The sequence below is a fragment of the Polypterus senegalus genome, chromosome 9 (genome assembly GCF_016835505.1).
Source record: "Polypterus senegalus isolate Bchr_013 chromosome 9, ASM1683550v1, whole genome shotgun sequence".
Lineage (NCBI taxonomy): Eukaryota > Metazoa > Chordata > Cladistia > Polypteriformes > Polypteridae > Polypterus > Polypterus senegalus.
Window position 1 is genome coordinate 8302569 of NC_053162.1, and position 21497 is coordinate 8324065.

Genomic DNA, 21497 nt, shown 5'->3' on the forward strand with positions numbered 1-21497 from the left:
CAAGACAACCATGGAAAGCACGCCATAAGGGGCGTGGATTCACGGAGCCGCCGACAAGACAGACACCTATGGCGCACGCAGGAAGGAGCCACACCCACCAACTCCTGGCACCTCCGAGCCACGTTGACTGTTCATAGAGGCATGTTTCTTGCGGAGGTGAATCGTCATATGCAGCGTGTAAAACGGTTTGCGAGGGGTATCCCATGGGATCCTTAAAACAATCCTTTACAACTGAGGTTAAAACACAATGAAGTAAGCAGTCTTTAAAAAACGAGTTTTCGTTACGACGCACGACCGCATGCACCATAGCAAACTGTTTTACACGCTACATACAGAAATTCGCATCCGCGACAAACATGCGTCTTCTTCACTCACGGACAATTACAGGTATATGTTGCTCTCTCCAGAGTTCCATCTTTTCATTCACTTTCTGTTGTATCCTCAAACCCTCCCTTTTTAGACAACTGTGTCTTTCCAGAAGTGTTCAACCATCAATAAATAATTATGCGGCATTTGTTATGCCGCGGGTTCACTATTGTGTTGTATTTTGCTCTCTCCAGAGTTCCATCTTTTCATTAAACACTGTTGTATTCTCACACCAACCCGTTTTAGACAACCGTGTCTTTCCAGAAGTGTTTAGCATTCAATTAATAATTATGCATGAGACTGAGCGTGTGTCTAGGCGTGGGTAAGCCGTTGAACCCCATTCGGGCTGCAAACCATGGAATTCCCACTAAGTGCGACTCATACGCTCCCACTGGTTGTGTCCCTACCCTTTGTGCACACCTCGCTACTACCGTGGTCGGGTGTCTTGGTGGATTACATATAGAAAAGCAGCCAAAACCGCACAGAGCAATGAAACATCTACGCGAGTCACAGGTGCATCTGGACTGTGTAAAGACGACGACGACGACTCAAGTGACAAGTTGGAGGTGGGCACATGAGCGGGCAGTGCATACTGAACGAGAAATCAGCAGACTAGCATGACGGAGGGAGCCGAGTGGACGTCCTTCTCCTCTCCTACTATTCCACACTCCGCGCCTGAGCGCAGTGCACTCGAATCCCTCCATCTGGCAGGAGAAGGTGCGATGGAGGTCCGCCAGTTTTCAGTCACGGACGATTGTGTGTTGGTTCGTTCCATGCATTGTTACAATGGTGCTTTTCTTGCTGATTTATTACATTACCGATTTTTCAAATGTTAATCTCCCTGTGCTTAAAAATCATTTGCGGCGTATGGTACGCTGCGGGTTGGCTAGTGTCTTATAAATGTAAAAATCATGCTGCTGTGCTTTTCTGAATGTCGAATCAAAGAAAAATAATACCAGCTAATTAAATGAGATCAGTGCTATCAGGTGTTGTCACTGATTAGGAATCTGGTTGGAACAAAAACCTGCAGCCACAGTGTGCCCCAGGACCGAGGTTGGGAAACACTGGACTATATCCTCAAGAGATTCATGCCAAAAATCAACCACACCTGCCCAAAGCCATGGATAGTACCAACCCCATATTTAAAGCATTTTTCATTTACATACATGCTTGTGATAGTTCATTGATAAATTATTCACAATAAGACATTACCAAAATTATATAATAAAATACATTGCACATTATTATACTGGTGCTCTCTCTCTTTTCCTTGAATGAACGCATCAGTGTGGCGAAAATCACATCAGACACAGGGGCAGACGCTGGGTTTTTGCCTCATGCAAAGAACAAAATGCAGCGATGCGGACACCAAGCCGTGTATCCAAAAGTTGAGAAAACAATTACTGAGACTGGAGCATAATTTGAAACTTGTGAATCATTTATTTCTGGAATTTTCCATTTCATATTTTCAGGTCATAGTGTAGCCGCCTTTGCATAAGGTGAAGTCAGGCACGGGTAAGACGTGTGTCAAAGAAATCTCTCAGTCCAAAAGTTCGTTTAAAAAATATTTAGTGAAAGTTAAAGGCAAATAATCCATACAAGAATAAAAAGAAAAACAGTTACACACAAAGAATAAAGGCAAAAAAACGGGAAAAATGTATCTTCTATAAACTTAGTTTTCTTATGAAGCTTTGGTTACTTCTGTACTTAAAGGTTATTTATTTCTTCTTCTGTATGCTTTAAACATACGATTCAAAACTTAGATCTTTTAATTTACGAGTTACTTCACACTCAAAAGACCCTTAGGCCGTTGGCACTTAGATATGCGCCAGGCTCAGTGACGTGCATAAGCACGAACGTGAGCACGAAAAGAATTCTTTCAAGGACACGGTTAAAAAACCGTATGCCTCTGTACCTTACACAAGGCAAGGCTAAACACTTACTAAAGAACATTGTTTACTCAAAAACTGTTAAGAAATGACAGGAAAATACCAACTCAATTCTATTCACGGGGGTTTTAGGAACCTCCCATATTTTATGCATTATCATCTAGTAAATATTCCTACATTTTATAGAACTAGGAAAATGGCTCTTACACATAGTAAACCACAAATAACTGTTACCAAGGAAAGCAAATCCACTGATACAGGAGTTCGGCTGTATAACACAATAAATAATGTTTCCCCACCCCACCTTACAATTTCTATAGAACATCATTTATAAAGGACATAAGGTTTTATATCTTAAGTTTTTTATTGCCTGGATTTAGATATCAGGTTCTCAGTAACTAACTAGGTTGTTTAACCTCTGGGTTGTTTCGTTGATATTTCTGAAATTTAACACTGACACAGTTTAACATTTAACATTCTGCACAGCTCAAGTAAGCAAAATTATGCTCATGAGTTAAATAAGTAAATATGCAATACTGTACTTAAAATTCCTATTAAATGAAGTACTATTTCAATACAAAAATTATATCAGCAAGTTTAAAAAAATATTAAAGCATTAAAGTGATGCATAAAATTTGAATAAAATGATGCAAAAATTTGAAAACAAGGGTGTGCTGTACGCAAAGTTGTACTTCAAGTTAGAGACCACGTTGCAGAAACAAACTTGTAAACTGCCTGTGGCTTAAGTATAGATCTGCGACAGGTGACAATGTTGCCACCATGTCCTCCCAGAAGGAGCACTGATGCTAGGTAACAAAGGACAACAATCAGTTAGATTCGGTTTAGATTGTGACTCCTCTTTTCAAACCAACTTTAAAACTGCCAGACTCGGAGCACATCCACATACATTCTGGATACTCACATACACTGTGCCATCTTTACACGATTCAAGCATTTGCTTATATTATCACCTTTGGCTAAGAGAGTCACCCAATATAGTTTGCAGATAAGCATTTTATGCTCATTGTCTTGACTTTTTAAATCGGAACCATTTCCCAACAATCTGAAGACGAAACCTTCTTTTCAGCCTTTTTGTTGCTTTCACCCCCTCCATCTTATATCCCTTTCTCTACATATAGTCTTTGTGGATGGACACTAACTAAACAACTGAACCAGTGAAGATCAATTATTCTGATTTTCAGATTTAAACAATGTTAACTGTCACTGGAGCTAAATGTATCAGGATCTTAAATTATGAATGGGGTCAACAGTAAAAAAAATTCCAAACTCATTCGGGTAACAATGTTGGTGGCACAATTTGTAGACATCAAAATCCTCTCTCTACCAGTATAAACCGTACACTTTAAGCCTCAAATTGGCACAAATTTCTAACAGTATAACATCTATGCAGGTTATATTCCTCACCCCTAAATAGGAGTATACCAATATATTTAAAATCACTTACATTGTCTGGAGAGTGCCTGTCATTACTCAACGAATCCTGACCACTTTCTTCTTTAACTTTCCTCTTCTTTTTCGTTCCAGTATTCACCAATGGGGTATTCTTCTGTTGATATTCCTTCAGCTAGGACAAGAGACAAAGGAAAACGAATAAGCAGCTTAATCTTTCTATTATAATAAAAAATTACTGGGATGAGACGAGTCTAATCCTGTGACGAGACATAACTTTTTGGAAGAAAGTCCTACGAGACAGAGACTTTTACCATGAGATTCTTTCAAGTCACACCCTACTTACAACCTTTGGAAGCAAGTCACACAAGATGGAGACTATGGCCACGAGATTCTTTCAAGTCACACCCTACTTACAATCTTTGGAAGCAAGTCCAAAAGATGGAGACTATGGCCACGAGATTCTTTCAAGTCACGCCCTACTTACAACTATTTTCAAACAAGACCACGGTCATCAGGTGCATTCCGGCACTTAACCTAGACAGACACCAATCCATTAAAGGGCTTACTTATGAATACACACACATACGAAGATCCAGTTTAGAATCACCCACTCACCTAAATATGGCAGCAAGAAACAAAGTCAAACGAGTTAACGTGAAAATAGTCGATTGGTTACACGGCAAATTGATTAAATGTGTATCAACAGACTATGCTGAAGCAGTTGGTGGTGATCGTGAGGAAGACGAAAACATCAATTTACAATATCTCATAGAATATCTACAAGCGTTAACACTATCCGGTCTTCCAACGGACAAATTACTGTCGAAAGAGGGATGTATCGTAATGTTATTGCTTAATTTATGACTGAGTGATGGATTATGCAATAGAACAAGATTAGTTGCATTAAAAATTGGTCAAACAATTCTAACATGTAAAATTTTAAACAGGTGACAAGAAAGGTAATGTAGTACTTCTTCGGGGGATAACATCAGACACCAAAAGAGATCTTGATATGCCATTCGTAGTAAAAAGTTTACAGTTTCCCATTAGAATAGCTTTTGTTATGACAATTCACAAATCACAGGGACAAACATTCAAAAAAGTCGGCTTATTTATTAGAGAGAGAAACGATATTCACTCACGGGCAGTTATACGTTGTGTTGTCACGATGGAAGTCCAAACACGGAATCAAAATTCAATGCGATCTTGAAGAATAATTCATTCCAAATATTGTTTTAAAGTAAAAATGAAAATAATGCATATGTATCAATTCTCATGAAAATCATCTCTTTAAATTGTATATCTGGTTAACCAAACCCGGGGGTTGGCGAGTGAAGTGAGCAGGGGGCGGAGCCTCTAGTTTATTTTAAATAAAAACATAAAACCAAGTAAGCATTTAACGCAATATTATGCCTTTATGTAAGCATTTCTTTAGCATTTAGCCAAAGGCAAACTCTATAAACAGTGGTACATTGATCTTGATTAGGAATACATGAAAGCAAAACATTTGTATTACTCAACGGCAGAAAAGAAATGCATTTTGCAAAATATACCAATGTAATGTAGCTGTTTAAGCAGAAATACAATCTTATGTTCAATTTATGACAGTTTGGAGAATCAAAGACACTTTCACATCTTAAAACACTGTATTTTCACACCAAAGAGTTTCTTGTGGGAGTGGGGGTTTGGTGTTGGGAATAATCTCCGTGAATAAAAAGCTGCCAACAAATATGATTTGGAAAACAGAATGTTGTTTCTATAGAATAAATTTGACCTATAAATCCTAACAACTGTGAATAAAAACATTTATTAGAAAATCAGTTGTTAGAAATACAGAAACAGTATTTCTTTTAATACTGAATAGCTAAAAATAAGGGAATTAAAGCCCTACTTACACCAAGCCAAAAGGAAAGACAGAAAATGTAGTCTTTGATGTTTACTGAGAATGAAAATACGTAACAGATGCATGTTCATTGTGACAAAATTGATTACTTTATTAACAGCAGAACAACAGAAAAATAAGTTAGGAACATTTGGCCGCAGTGTTATGTACAGTATATCCCACTAGCTTATCATCCATTGTAGCAATATGAAGAGGGAAAACAAACAAGGCAAAGAAATGCCAGCATTGGACCTGTTGTGGAATGCAAGGACTCACTCCCAAATGCATTTTTTCCCCCTACCTCAATTCAAGTCTACTTTACCAGCTGTTTGGAAAACCATACTCGACTAACTTGTGCAAAATATTAATTTGAGATTTGAAGCTCTTTAAGGTACTATTAACCACCACATCACACGTTACTTAGATCTTTTACCTATGGCTTTGTCTGAACGAAAACTTTAATACTGTATGCAAAATTTCCTACACACCAGCTCATCTTTATGTCCCATATTATACAGTGGATACGGAAAGTATTCAGACCCCCTTCAATTTTTCACTCTTTGTTATATTGCAGCCATTTGCTAAAATCGTTTAAATTAATTTTTTCCCTCATTAATGTATACACAGCACCCCATATTGACAGACAAAAAAAAGAATTTTGGAAATTGTTGCAGATTTATTAAAAAAGAAAAACTGAACTATCACATGGTCCCAAGTATTCAGACACTTTGCTCAGTATTTAGTAGAAGCCCCCTTTTGAGCTCATACAGCCATGAGTCTTCTTGGGAAAGATGCAACAAGTTTTTCACACCTGGATTTGGGGATCCTCTGCCATTCCTCCTTGCAGATCCTCTCCAGTTCTGTCAGGTTGGATGGTAGCGTTGGTGGACAGCCATTTTAGGTCTCTCAGAGATGCTCAATTGGGTTTAAGTCAGGGCTCTGGCTGGGCCATTCAAGAACAGTCACAGAGTTGTTGTGAAGCCACTCCTTCGTTATTTGAGCTGTGTGCTTAGGGTCATTGTCTTGTTGGAAGGGAAACCTTCGGCCCAGTCTGAGGTCCTTAGCACTCTGGAGAAGGCTTTTGTCCAGGATATCCCTGTACTTGGCCGCATTCTTCTTTCCCTCGATTGCAACCAGTCGTCCTGTCCCTGCAGCTGAAAAAACACCCCCACAGCATGATGCTGCCACCGCCATGCTTCACTGTGGGGACTGTATTGGACAAGTGATGAGCAGTGTCTGGGTGTCTCCAAACATACTTAGAATTAAGGCCAAAAAGTTCTCTCTTGGTCTCATCAGACCACAGAATCTTATTTCTCACCATCTCAGAGTCCTTCAGGTGTCTTTTAGCAAACTCCAAGACAGAACTTTTTGGCCTTAATTCTAAGCAGTATGTGTGGAGACAAACAGGCTCTGCTCATCACTTGTCCAATACAGTCCCCCACAGTGAAGCATGGCGGTGGCAGCATCATGCTGTGGGGGTTTTTTTCAGCTGCAGGGACAGGACGACTGGTTGCAATCTAGGGAAAGATGAATGCGGCCAAGTACAGGGATATCCTAAAAAAAACCTTCTCCAGAGTGCTAAGGACCTCAGACTGGGCCGAAGGTTTACCTTCCAACAAGACAATGACCCTAAGCACACAGCTCAAATAATGAAGGAGTGGCTTCACAACAACTCTGTGACTGTTCTTGAATGGCCCAGCCAGAGCCCTGACTTAAACCCAATTGAGCATCTCTGGAGAGACCTAAAAATGGCTGTCCACCAACGTTTACCATCCAACCTGACAGAACTGGAGAGGATCTGCAAGGAGGAATGGCAGAGGATCCCCAAATCCAGGTGTGAAAATCTTGTTGCATCTTTCCCAAGAAGACTCATGGCTGTATGAGCTCAAAAGGGTGCTTCTACTAAATACTGAGCAAAGTGTCTGAATACTTGGGACCAGGTGATATTTCAGTTTTTCTTTTTTAATAAATCTGCAACAATTTCAAAAATTATTTTTTTGTCTGTCAATATGGGGTGCTGTGTGTACATTAATGAGGGAAAAAATTAATTTAAATGATTTTAGCAAATGGCTGCAATATAATAAAGAGTGAAAAACTGAAGGGGGTCTTAATACTTTCCGTACCCACTGTATGTGAACATCAAAAAAAAAAAAGGCAACAGTAAACTTTGTCTCCTTTTAATCTCGATCTGTTAATCTGAAAACGCTCAAATCCTTCAATCATTCAGTTTGATCTCATAAATATTTTATTACTTAACACCTAATAGATAGCACTTTACATGGTCACAAATCTGCTGCACCTAAAAGGGTATTCAGCACAACAAAACATGAACTTTATTGATCTCTCAAAATTATAGCTGGCTTTAACTCTCCTGAATGTAAATGTAGTAAGACTAAGATTAACAGAGTGAATTCCAAATAAACACTCAAATATAAAAATCATTATCCCAATCAGGTGATTTAAAAAAAACAAAAACAAACCTTTGAGCTCAACTGGATGAGGGCACACTTGTTAGATTCCACATTGAAAGGAAGAACGCTATTTGGAACTCTAAACTTCTTTATATTCTTGAAATACAGGTCGAGTATTCCTAATCCAATATTTAAAACTTTGAGCGCCAAAATGATGCAACAAGTGGAAAATTCCACACCTGACCCCCATTTACTTATCTTTTTTTTTTTTTAAAAACTGAGCAACCAAACAGACAACATTTTTTGGGGGATAATAAGGGGTATTCTACATTAAACAAAGAGGACAAAAGGATTCAACCCAACTACAACCAAACCCAATTTCTTGTCAGTGACCTGCAAGGACTCGTTTAATACTTTACACTCAGAACACATACACATCATGGCTGCCACGCATTCCCAGCATTCATTTGATGCGTCCTCTGAGCAGGTCCTCAGAAATTAACGCGACGCATTCGTGAGTACCAGCAAAAAGTCAGGGGGGCGCAGTGTGATAAAAGTCGGAATGTGACGTCAGAGTCTCTGGTTACTATCTACATGTGACAGAAAGACTCGGATCCTACGGGATCGGTGTGCGCACTTCGATGTTTGATTTTATATTCAAGAGTCGCATATTCTTGATTGTAATGACACGATACATTTTAAAAGTCTCACATACCATGTTTCTTTTTCTGGGGCTTCCTCCTGACCTGACAGCAGCAATCGCCACACAGAACACATTAAATGTCTGATATTCTAACTCCCTGCACATTTAAAATCCTTAGATTTATACTTGATATCACTTTCATGATGAAATGTATTAAAGTATGTATTCTTACATTTTACAGATAAATCGTTAATTTCATTTAAATAATGAATACTATTAATATTTACATACATGGGGTGACACGGTGGCGGAGAAACAGGACTGCTGTCTCGCAGGGAGTCACGTCGCTGGTATTCCCTGCCTGAAGTTTCCATGTTTTCCTGCTGGGATTCCACAGTGGGCTCCGGTTTCCTTCCTAAATGACATGCAGATCTGGTGACACTAAAATGACGCCAGTGTCTGTGCCTGCTTGCAATTACCTTGTGATTAGCTGATGCTCCGTCTAGGGACTGCTTCTGCCTCATGCCCAATGCCAGCTGGAAAGGGCACATCCCTAGATTGATGGATTTAATCATTAAACATCCTTTTCAGAGATACTGTGTTAAGGTGTCATCGGAATTTCATGGCTGTTCCAGGCAATTCACAACACAGCAAAGTCGAACCTGTTCTCACTGTGATAATCTCGCACAGCCACCTGGTGGATTCCTCCAGATTTACGTAAAGTACGCGTGCAGGTATAAAGAGTAAAATGCTTGCATAGCAGGAGTGTCCGCTAAAGCATGCGTCGCATCGTGTGCAGTATAAACTTGGCCGAACAGTGAACCATTTTTTACACTATGCTATCCAATAAATAATTTTGGCCTAAATTCCCAACATTTTTTCTGGCAGAAGTCAAAGTCATAGCTTACGATGGTGCAACTATATATAAGGCAGAAATCAACTCTGTATAGAACGCTGATCTGCCTTTTAGGTTAATGCACAAACACACCACCACTTACTCATCTTTTCACAATTTATGGTAACCATGTCTCCCGAAATAAATTTAAAGATCATGGGAGGTAACTGGACTACCCAAGAGGAGGCCCACATTAACTAGAAGAGATCATACCCACCACATTCCCAATAATAGGTACACCATTCAGGCTTCAAAATGGAGCTCATAAAGGTGTGTTAATATTGGCTGTTTGGTAAATTATTCAGATACCATTTCCTGGACCCAGTCTTTCCCTTGACAGATTCAGTGACTGACATATGTTTCATGATAGTGTATTCTATGCAAACAATGGTCTGCACTTCAGTCACCTGGTTCCAGTATCCTGGGGTTGAATCCTATGCTCAACTGTTGTCTGTGTCTTCTTCCTCCTCAATTCCCACTTCTATGGGGGCGGTTGACATGCTTGATCAACCTTCTCCAAACAGCTCAGTCCTGCACCTCCTCCCAAGTCAAACCAGTTGTCTGTGTAGAGTTTGCAAATTCTCTCCATGCCTTTACGAGTTTTCCTTCGAGTATTCTAGTTCTCACCTCAGAATATTGAAGACAATAATGATTTTACTGGAAATTCCTTTGCAGGGCACCAATATACTGGCTTATTCACTTGGACAATTTAAAAGACAGTGTTCAAACAGTCAGCACATTTTTGAAGTTAAGAAAAATATGCAATAACATAAGAACAAGCTAAAGCAAGTAGAAAAATAACCATCACAACCGAAGGCATATTAGATTCATGAGTTGTAAGGCAGCAATTCTGTCCACTGCATCACTAGGTCGCCTGTTAACCCAAACAATCCAGCTATTATGTACCGAGTCAGCTGTTTCGTTTAGAGGATCATGGGTAGGCAACCCCTATTCTTGACAGCTTTAGACACAGATAAAAAGAACAAAAGCAATTCATTATTTACCAAAGAAGTCATAAAATGAAAAGAAAAAAATGTAATAAACAGTAGCTTTAAAAATATATACATAGTGCTGTGAAAAAGTATTTGACCCTTCCTGATTTATTTTTTTTTTCCCATGTTTGTCACACTTGAATGTTTCAGATCATCAAACAAATTTAAATATTAGACAAAGATTACCCAAGTAAACACAAAATGCATTTTTTAACACTACAATTACCAGAGCCTACGAAAAAACTCGTAGATCTGTCCCACCTTAAAACGCTTTGCACCTCTCCGTCAGCGTCTTTTGTCCTTTAAATGTTTTGATAAGAAGCAAGCAGCCTACTATCACAACCCCTCCACCCCGTACAGTTTTCTTAACTCAAGTCTGTTTACCTGCGTGTCAGTTGCTTAGAGTTGTATACAGGTGGTGGTCATAAAATTAGAATATCATGACAAAGTTGATTTATTTCAGTAATTCCATTCAAAAAGTGAAACTTGTATATTAGATTCATTCATTACACACAGACTGATGTATTTCAAATGTTTATTTCTTTTAATTTTGATGATTATAACTGACAACTAATAAAAGTCCCAAATTCAGTATCTCGGAAAATTAGAATATCAATTTAGACCAATGCAAAAAGGATTTTTAGAAATGTTGGCCAACTGAAAGGTATGAACATGAAAAGTATGAGCATGTACAGCACTCAATATTTAGTTGGGGCTCCTTTGGCCTGGATTACTGCAGCAATGCGGCGTGGCGTGGAGTCGATCAGTCTGTGGCACTGCTCAGGTGTTACGAGAGCCCATGTTGCTCTGATAGTGGCCTTCAGCTCTTCTGAATTGTTGGGTCTGGCGTATTGCATCTTCCTCTTCACAATACCCCATAGATTTTCTATGGGGTTAAGGTCAGCGAGTTTGCTGGCCAATCAAGAACAGGGATACCATGGTCCTTAAACCAGGTACTGGTAGCTTTGGCACTATGTGCAGGTGCCAGGTCCTGTTGGAAAATGAAATCTGCATCTCCATAAAGTTCATCAGCAGCAGGAAGCATGAAGTGCTCTAAAACTTCCTGGTAGACGGCTGCGTTGACCTTGGACCTCAGAAAACACAATGGACCAACACCAGCAGATGACATGGCACCCCAAACCATCACTGACTGTGGAAACTTTACACTGGACCTCAAGCAGCGTGGATTCTGTGCCTCTCCTCTCTTCCTCCAGACTCTGGGACCTTGATTTCCAAAGGAAATGCAAAATTTACTTTCATCATAACTTTGGACCACTCAGCAGCAGTTTTGTCTTTAGCCCAGGCGAGGCGCTTCCGATGCTGTCTCTTGTTCAAGAGTGGCTTGACACAAGGAATGCGACAGCTGAAACCCATGTCTTGCATACGTCTGTGCGTGGTGGTTCTTGAAGCACTGACTCCAGCTGCAGTCCACTCTTTGTGAATCTCCCCCACAGTTTTGAATGGGTTTTGTTTCACAATCCTCTCCAGGGTGCGGTTATCCCTATTGCTTGTACACTTTTTTGTACCACATCTTGTCCTTCCCTTTGCCTATTAATGTGCTTGGACACAGAGCTCTGTGAACAGCCAGCCTCTTTAGCAATGACCTTTTGTGTCTTGCCCTCCTTGTGCGAGGTGTCAATGGTCGTCTTTTGGACAACTGTCAAGTCAGCAGTCTTCCCCATGATTGTGTAGCCAACAGAACTCGACTGACAGACCATTTAAAGGCTTTTGCAGGTGTTTGGAGTTAATTAGCTGATTAGAGTGTGGCACCAGGTGTCTTCAATATTGAACCTTTTCACAATATTCGAATTTTCCAAGATACTGAATTTGGGACTTTCATTAGTTGTCAGTTTTAATCATCAAAATGAAAAGAAATAAACATTTGAAATACATCAGTCTGTGTGTAATGAATGAATCTAATATACAAGTTTCACTTTTTGAATGGAATTACTGAAATAAATCAACTTTGTCACGATATTCTAATTTTATGACCAGCACCTGTAGAGTGAGAAGTCAAGCAAAATGACACCTTTTATTAATACTATATCGTTATTTGGAACACTTGCATTTCATGCTCTATAAAATTCTATACAACTCTACGAGTTTTTTCGTATGCTCTGGTAATTCTAGTTTTTAAGTGATGATTTTATTTATTAAGGAAAAAAAAATATCCAAACCTACATGGCCCTATGTGGAAAAGTAATTGCTCCCCTTGTTAAATCATGAAGTAACTGTGGTTAATCACATATTTTGGAAACCCAAGTTCAATTTCACTAGCCACAGCCAGGCCTTATTACTACCAGACCATAAATACAACCTGTCAGACGAACTGAAGTAGGCCAACAGATCCCAAAAAGGAAGACATCATGCCACGATCTAAAGAAATTCAGGAAAAGATGAGAAATAAAGTAAGTGACATCTACCAGTCATTAGCCATTTCTAAAGCTTTGGGATACCAGCGAACCATGATGAGAGCCGTTACGCACAAATGGTGAACCTTCCCAGGAGCGGCCGGCCTACAACAATTATCCCAACAGTGCAGCGACGACTCATCCAAGAGGTCACAAAAGAACCCAGAACAACATCTAACGAGCTCTGTAGGCCTCACCTGCCTCAGTTAAGGTCAGTGTTCATGACTCAACCATGAGAGAGAGAGAGACTGGGCAAAAATGGCATGTATGGCAGAGTTCCAAGGCAAAAACCACTGCTGACCAAAAATAACAAAGGATCGTCTCACTTTTGCCAAAACACATCTTAATGATCCCCAAGAGTTTTGGGAAAATATTCTGTGGACTGATGAAACAAAAGTTGAACTTTTTGAAAGGTGCATGTCCTGTTACATCTGGCGTAAAAGTAACACAGCATTCCAGAAAAAGTTCATCATATCAACAGTCAAACATGGTTGTGGTGGTGGTGGTGTGACGGTCTGGGGCTGCTTTGCTGCTTCAGGACCTGGACGACTTGCTGTGATTGATGGAACCATGAATTCTGCTCTATACCACCAAAAAGTCCTGAAGGAGAATGTCCGGCCATCAGTTTGTGACCTCAAGCTGAAGTGCAGTTGGGTTCTGCAACAGGACAATGATCCAAAACACACCAGCAAGTCCACCTCTGAATGGCTTAAAAAGCAAAAACAAAATGAAGGTTTTGGAGTGGCCGAGTCAAAGTCTGGACTTGAATCCAATTGAGATACTGTAGCATGACCTTAAAAAAAGCGGTTCATGCTCGGAAACCCTCCAACGTAGCTAAATTGAAACAATTCTGCAAAGAAGAGTGGGACAAAATCCCTCCACAGCGATGTGAAAGACTCATTGCCAGCCATCACAAACGCTTGATTGCATCTGTTGCTGCTAAGGGGGTGCACAACCAGTTATTAGGTTTCAGGGGCAACTACTTTTTCACATAGGGCCATGTAGGTTTGCATAGTGTTTTTTTTTCCCTTAATAAATAAAATCATCACTTAAAAACAGCATTTTGTGTTTACTTGGGTTATTTTGATTAAATATTTAAGTGTGACAAACATGCAAAAAAAATAAATCAGGAAGGGGGCAAATACTTTTTCACAGCACTGTATTGAAATAATAATAGTGCATATTACTGATCCCGTTACTATTTCCATAATATATACTTTTATTACATTTTTCTATCATTCTGCAATTGTTTTTTTTTAATATACTTGCTTTTAGCTCAACATCAATAATAGTTCCATATTGGATCAAGATTTCCTTCTTTTAAGGTATAAACATAAAAACTCAGAAGTTACAATAAATACATACTGTATATAAAATATTTATGTCAGCCCTTCAGAAGTTTACCTTCCCCAGGGATGCTGCTGACTGGAGTTTTTGTTATCCTCTCCTCTGTTGTCAACTGGCCACAATGCACAGGTTGGTAGGTTCCATTTATGTTGATCAGTTTGGAATGGCTTTGTTTTGCTGTGTGTTTAATCAGGTAAATGGCATTGTGTGTGCAGTACGTCACTGGGGATTTTTGGAGTTGTGGTTGGGCTTTGCCTATGAGCCTTGATGCAGAGCTCTGGTCATATTCAACACTAGCTGCTTTAGAAAGGCAAACTGCATTACTGAAGATCTCAGTCACCCTGCTGATGCACTACTACAGGACCCTGCGAGTCAATATTAAAAGACAGCCTGAACACTGAGAAACTTTATAAGAGAGGGAAGAGGAAGGTCTTTTCTTAGTCTCCTTCAATGTGGGTAGTAGCAGGCTTTATATATTTTACAACTCTGGGATGGGGAGTGTGATTTTCTTTGCTGTGGTGTACTGGGCGGATAAAAATCACTTTGAGAGAGGTCCACTGAATCAACAAGCTAATTAAGAAGTCACGGTCAGTTATGGGACAAACTCTGGTCCCTCGCGAGCAGGGGGTCTCCAACATTTTTTTCCCCCCCCGGAGGTGTACTTTTACAAAATGAAAATAGCTGAGAGCTCCTCCTGTTTTCTAACCTTTATTCTCATAGCTTATTTCAACCCAAACAAACTGAGTAAGCTTGCATTGCCTGGACATTTATAAAATGTTGGTGTCCACAACATTAAAACATCACAAAAAAAAAATACTGAGTTCACCTGCAAGTGCATTTTGTGTGTCCGCTTTCATTTTCTAGTGTATCTCACACTATTGAATTAAAACATGAATGCTGTCAAAACCAAACAATGCAATTCCAAATACACAGATCTGACTTATTCATTTGTCATTTTGTCACATGTCACTGTGTCACGTCGCATGTCCAGTTAGTCAGATGACTGGCACTGCATTGAGTCAACAAGACAGGCAGGTGTATGGTGGATTGTAGCCACTTCGGTTCACTCTAATGGAGTCATTTAAATGTTCGTCTCTCAGTCTTCTTCTGAACTTTTGAGTTCATGACATTCATGTCAGACTCACTAAGGTATGGAGACCCAAACAAAGCAGAAATTTTCAGAGCTGCTTGGTGAAGATTCTTATAGTCATCTGGCTCTGCTAAGCTCCAGAAATGCTGCTGAGACTTTAACTGCATATTAGTTTGAAGGTTAACTAATATATAATATATAAAATCCAACGTCTTTCTGTCTGTATGTCTGTCCTCTTTTCACGAGAGGACTACATAAAACAGATTTAGATCATTTTTTTTTTCCTATAATTTGCTTGAATGTTCCGGTTGATTTTGCGACTTCCTTCATTGCGCCAAGATTCATAGTTCGCTTGCGGTACCAATTTATTAGCGCGAATCCGAGATCCTCGCAGCGGGCCGAGTAGACGATGGTGTGAAAAGTTTTGCAAGAGAAGTGGCAATTAAATTTTTTTCCCCTGTGCTTAAAACTCGCGAGTAGTTTGTAAGGGTCTAGTGCGAACTCTTACAATTTTAGTTTTCTCAGCATTATTCAATGTTTTCACATTTACAGTGGTGTGAAAAACTATTTGCCCCCTTCCTGATTTCTTATTCTTTTGCATGTTTGTCACACAAAATGTTTCTGATCATCAAACACATTTAACCATTAGTCAAACAGAACACAAGTAAACACAAAATGCAGTTTTTAAATGATGGTTTTATTATTTAGGGAGAAAAAATCCAAACCTACATGGCCCTGTGTGAAAAGTAATTGCCCCTGAACCTAATAACTGGTTGGGCCACCTTTAGCAGCAATAACTGCAATCAAGCGTTTGCGATAACTTGCAATGAGTCTTTTACACGCTCTGGAGGAATTTTGGCCCACTCATCTTTGCAGAATTGTTGTAATTCAGCTTTATTTGAGGGTTTTCTAGCATGAACCGCCTTTTTAAGGTCATGCCATAGCATCTCAATTGGATTCAGGTCAGGACTTTGACTAGGCCACTCCAAAGTCTTCATTTTGTTTTTCTTCAGCCATTCAGAGGTGGATTTGCTGGTGTGTTTTGGGTCATTGTCCTGTTGCAGCCCCCAAGATCGCTTCAGCTTGAGTTGACAAACAGATGGCGGACATTCTCCTTCAGGATTTTTGGTAGACAGTAGAATTCATGGTTCCATCTATCACAGCAAGCCTTCCAGGTCCTGAAGCAGCAAAACAACCCCAGACCATCACACTACCACCACCATATTTTACTGTTGGTATGATGTTCTTTTTCTGAAATGCTGTGTTCCTTTTACGCCAGATGTAACGGACATTTGCCTTCCAAAAGTTCAACTTTTGTCTCATCAGTCCACAAGGTATTTTCCCAAAAGTCTTGGCAATCATTGAGATGTTTCTTAGCAAAATTGAGACGAGCCCTAATGTTCTTTTGCTTAACAGTGGTTTGCGTCTTGGAAATCTGCCATGCAGGCCGTTTTGCCCAGTCTCTTTCTTATGGTGGAGTCATGAACACTGACCTTAATTGAGGCAAGTGAGGCCTGCAGTTCTTTAGACGTTGTCCTGGGGTCTTTTGTGACTTCTCAGGTGAGTCGTCTCTGCGCTCTTGGGGTAATTTTGGTCGGCCGGCCACTCCTGGGAAGGTTCACCACTGTTCCATGTTTTTGCCATTTGTGGATAATGGCTCTCACTGTGGTTCGCTGGAGTCCCAAAGCTTTAGAAATGGCTTTATAACCTTTACCAGACTGATAGATCTCAATTACTTCTGTTCTCATTTGTTCCTGAATTTCTTTGGATCTTGGCATGATGTCTAGCTTTTGAGGTGCTTTTGGTCTACTTCTCTGTGTCAGGCAGCTCCTATTGAAGTGATTTCTTGATTGAAACAGGTGTGGCAGTAATCAGGCCTGGGGGTGGCTACGAAATTGAACTCAGGTGTGATACACCACAGTTAGGTTATTTTTAACAAGGGGCAATTACTTTTCACACAGGGCCATGTAGGTTTGGATTTTTTCTCCCTAAATAATAAAAACCATCATTTAAAAACTGCATTTTGTGTTTACTTGTGTTATATTTGACTAATGGTTAAATGTGTTTGATGATCAGAAACATTTTGTGTGACAAACATGCAAAAGAATAAGAAATCAGGAAGGGGGCAAATAGTTTTTCACACCACTGTAATTTACAATTACACTGTGCATTCTATGGTATAATTAACTATTTTTGTGCTTAAAAATATATATATATTTACATACAGTTCGTACAGTCTGGAAGGGATTAATTGTATTTACATACAACCTTATGGGGAAATTACGTTTGGGTCACAACCAAAATCGGGTCGCGTCCAGAGTTTCGGAATGAATTACGGTCGTGACCAGAGGTACCACTGTACATTCATTTCCTTTAACTCTTTGAGGGCTGAATATTTTTTCCCAAAAAACTCTGAAAAGTGCACAAAGCAATGGTTTTACACAGAAATAAACACAAAATGGCTGTTGCTGTGTGCCATGGCCACTAGTTCGCAGTCTCGGGCGAGAGGTCTTCGCGGGGGCGGCAGTCACAGTACATCACAATCTGCTTTGTACCTCTTGTCATTGTCCCAGGCAAATGTTGCTCCGTCAGCTACACGACAGGGTTTAGCACCACGATCAGCTGATGTGGTACCTCATGTTTGTTTTTGATTACTTACATAAAAACCGGAGTACGACAAGTCAGAGTCCAATTCAATGATAATACGGAAAATGTTGTCCACGGAGTATTTTGCTTTATGCATTCACTTCAATCTCTTGACAGATGTCGATGCCATTATTGCAGTGGTTTGCCCTTGACTACTCATGCGAGTGCAAGGGGACTCGGTCAAACCAATGAAGCCAACTATATCATAATGGTGGGTTTGGTTACCGTTTACAGTTGAGTACCACCGTCAACCCCTCCTTTTGACAAAAGTCGACATCCGCCCTGACAGAGTTAAAGAGGCCTACGTCCAAAGACATGCTGGTTAGGTGCACTGGAGATCCTAAATTGTCCCTAGTGTGTGTCCTGCAGTGTGCTGGCGCCCTGTCTGGGGTTTGTTTCCCATCTTGTGCCCTGTGTTGGCTGGGATTGGCTCCAGCTGAACCTCGTGACCCTGTAGTTAGGATATAGCAGGTTGGATAATGGATGGGTGGATGATCAAGAGTAAGCGGCTCCAATGACCTAATAATATTATTGTTACTTATTTGGATGGTAGATTTACAAAATCAAAATTACAACATTTGAGATACAACTGGTCACATTTCTTTTGCATTTCCAACTGCAGCACAGGCAAGTGAATGGTCAAGCAATGTCAGTAGCAGGATGTGCCCCCACAACCTCATGGTTTGAAGTTCAAGGTCCAAACAACTACAAATACTGTACATATAATAGTACTTAGTTACACAGTATTTCTGATACAACCAAGCAACTAATGACACTATAACTAAGGCCCATTGTCTAATAAAATTTCCCAGGTGAAGTAGGGTTACACAGCTAGTATACATATATGATGTATGTTCTTTTTAAATAGCATTTTATTGTATATGTATTTACTATTCTATGTTTGTTTATTTGTCAACTACATACCCATGACAATAAATCTGGTTTCTATCTGCACTCAATCAGAAGTGCTACCCACCTTAATAAAAGTATCTGTGCGTCCATCCAGTTGCTGTGTCCCTGGTATCCAAAAGATGGCACATCAAAAACTGCAGCATTGCTTTTATGAATGCCATACCAAATGGCATGTAACAGACACACAGCAACCAGGTGGACACACTGCACTGTACAGCGGGAGGCGTAGCTAATGCAAAAAATAATCAGCAGTTAGTATTATGTATCGAACGGTCTAAGACGGGTTGAAATCTATGTAATCAACACAGGCCTCAACATTCAAGTTTGCAATGCATATCTCTCTGTTACAGCTCCCTCCATAACGTCTGGGACAAAAACATTTTTTCCTTGATTTCCTCCTCAGCTCCACAGTTTAAAATTACAAATCAAACAATTCAGACTTGTGATTAAAGTGCAGACTGTAGACTTTCATTTAAGGCGGCGATTCTCAACGTGGGGCAATTTGATTTGGGGCGATTCGAGAATTTAGGTACATTAAACCATTTATAAAATGTAAAAACAGAAAATCACTGTTAAAAATTACAGAAAATTTTTTTTGTATTTTTTTACAGAGACATTTATATAAACATAGAAGGGATGGTGAAGAACCCTTTAATTTACGATTTTACAACCAGCTTGGGTTTTTCTACTTAGAAATCATTTTTACCATTAAAATAATATGAATTGTAACAATGATTATAAAATTTTGCAATATAACAAAAATATAAAATGATCAAAATACTGCAGAAAAAGCGGTCATTACAGTTATTTTATATTTATGAATATCACGTCTCTTATGATATGTAATATTTTCATATTCTATTTTTTCTTTTTTTTTTTTTACAATTTCTTAGCGATTTCTTTGTCAGTACTTCAATTATCCTTTCCTTTTGTTTCCATGTTCATTGGAAGCTTGTTTGGACCAAATTAATGACATTATGGGCTTCCTCCACGTGAGTAGGAGTTCACCGTTTGAATAGGTAAGAATAAGAATAAGGTATACAAAGCCAACGCCCGCCGTAGCATACGGCGGTGTAAGAATAGGAACAGAAAACGGTGAGAAAGGAATTCAGCAATCAAGAAGAAAAATACTTCTTGAAAGATCCAGTTGTTAATAGGTGTTTTGCTGGAGACGACAGATAATGAGTCGAAAGATCTAACCCTAGAAAAAGCCACGTACAACTGACCGTGGCTGAAGACTGGTTGTTGTAGATTAACGCAAATCTTTGCAAACATTTGTCCTTGGGACTTGTTGATAGTCATGGAGAAGGCGAGTCTCAGTGGGAATTGTGTGCGTTTAAATTTAAAAGGGAGATCGGTGTCGGAAGGAAGGGGAGAGATTCTGGGAATGAAGATTGTTTCAGAATTTTGGATAGCAATCAATAATCTCTTATATATATTTCTCTTTCTCTTATATATATTTCTCTTCTGGTTCATCCTGCTTCCTCTTCAAACCCGGTACCCCCACACGCAGTCCACGCGGCATTTATCGATTCCTATTCCTTCTCTTCCAAACCCTTTCCCATGCTGGCTGCGGCCTCCCATATACCCCCACACCACTTTTCTCGAATCGTATTCCTCCTTCGGACTACCGCGTTCCCGGCTCCACTCTCGTGACCCCATTGGTGTCACATCACTGTCAGGCTAGATCGAGGGCCGTGACGTAATGTGACCGGGTTTGAAGATGAAGCAGGATGAACCAGAAGAGAAATATACAGTGGGTACGGAAAGTATTCAGACCCCTTCAATTTTTCACTCTTTGTTATATTGCAGCCATTTGCTAAAATCATTTAAATTAATTTTTTCCCTCATTAATGTACACACAGCACCCCATATTGACAGACAAAAAAAAAGAATTTATGAAATTGTTGCAGATTTATTAAAAAAGAAAAACTGAAATATCACATGGTCCCAAGTATTCAGACCCTTTGCTCAGTATTTAGTAGAAGCACCCTTTTGAGCTAATACAGCCAGGAGTCTTCTTTGGAAATATGCAACAAGTTTTTCACCAAAAAAAAAGGCCAAAATGTTGTATCTTGGTCTCATCAGACCAGAGAATCTTATTTCTCACCATCTCAGAGTCCTTCAGGTGTCTTTTAGCAAACTCCAAGTTAGAACTTTTTGGCCTTAATTCTAAGAGGTATGTGTGGAGACAACCAGGCACTGCTCATCCATCACTTGTCCAATACAGTCCCCACAGTGAAGCATGGCAGTGGCAGCATCATGCTGTGGGGGTGTTTTTCAGCTGCAGGGACAGGACGACTGGTTGCAATCGAGGGAAAGATGAATGCGGCCAAGTGCAGGGATATCCTGGACAAAAACCTTCTCCAGAGTGCTAAGGACCTCAGACTGGGCCAAAAGTTTACCTTCCAACAAGACAATGACCCTAAGCACACAGCTAAAATAACGAAGGAGTGGCTTCACAACAACTCTGTGACTGTTCTTGAATGGCCCAGCCAGAGCCCTGACTTAAACCCAATTGAGCATCTCTGGAGAGACCTAAAAATGGCTGTCCACCAACGTTTACCATCCAACCTGACAGAACTGGAGAGGATCTGCAA

General features: G+C 39.8%; 1 protein-coding gene across 5 annotated transcripts in view; it reads right to left on the minus strand.

The window, feature by feature from the left end:
• Nucleotides 1-21497, minus strand: part of golga2 (golgin A2) — a 123289-nt gene that overhangs the window by 85832 nt on the left and 15960 nt on the right. For all 5 annotated transcript variants that reach the window (XM_039762678.1, XM_039762677.1, XM_039762674.1 and 2 more), the window contains exon 2: nucleotides 3721-3840. In XM_039762678.1, coding sequence (XP_039618612.1) covers nucleotides 3721-3840 — 120 coding nt within the window. The remainder of the gene's footprint in view (nucleotides 1-3720; nucleotides 3841-21497) is intronic.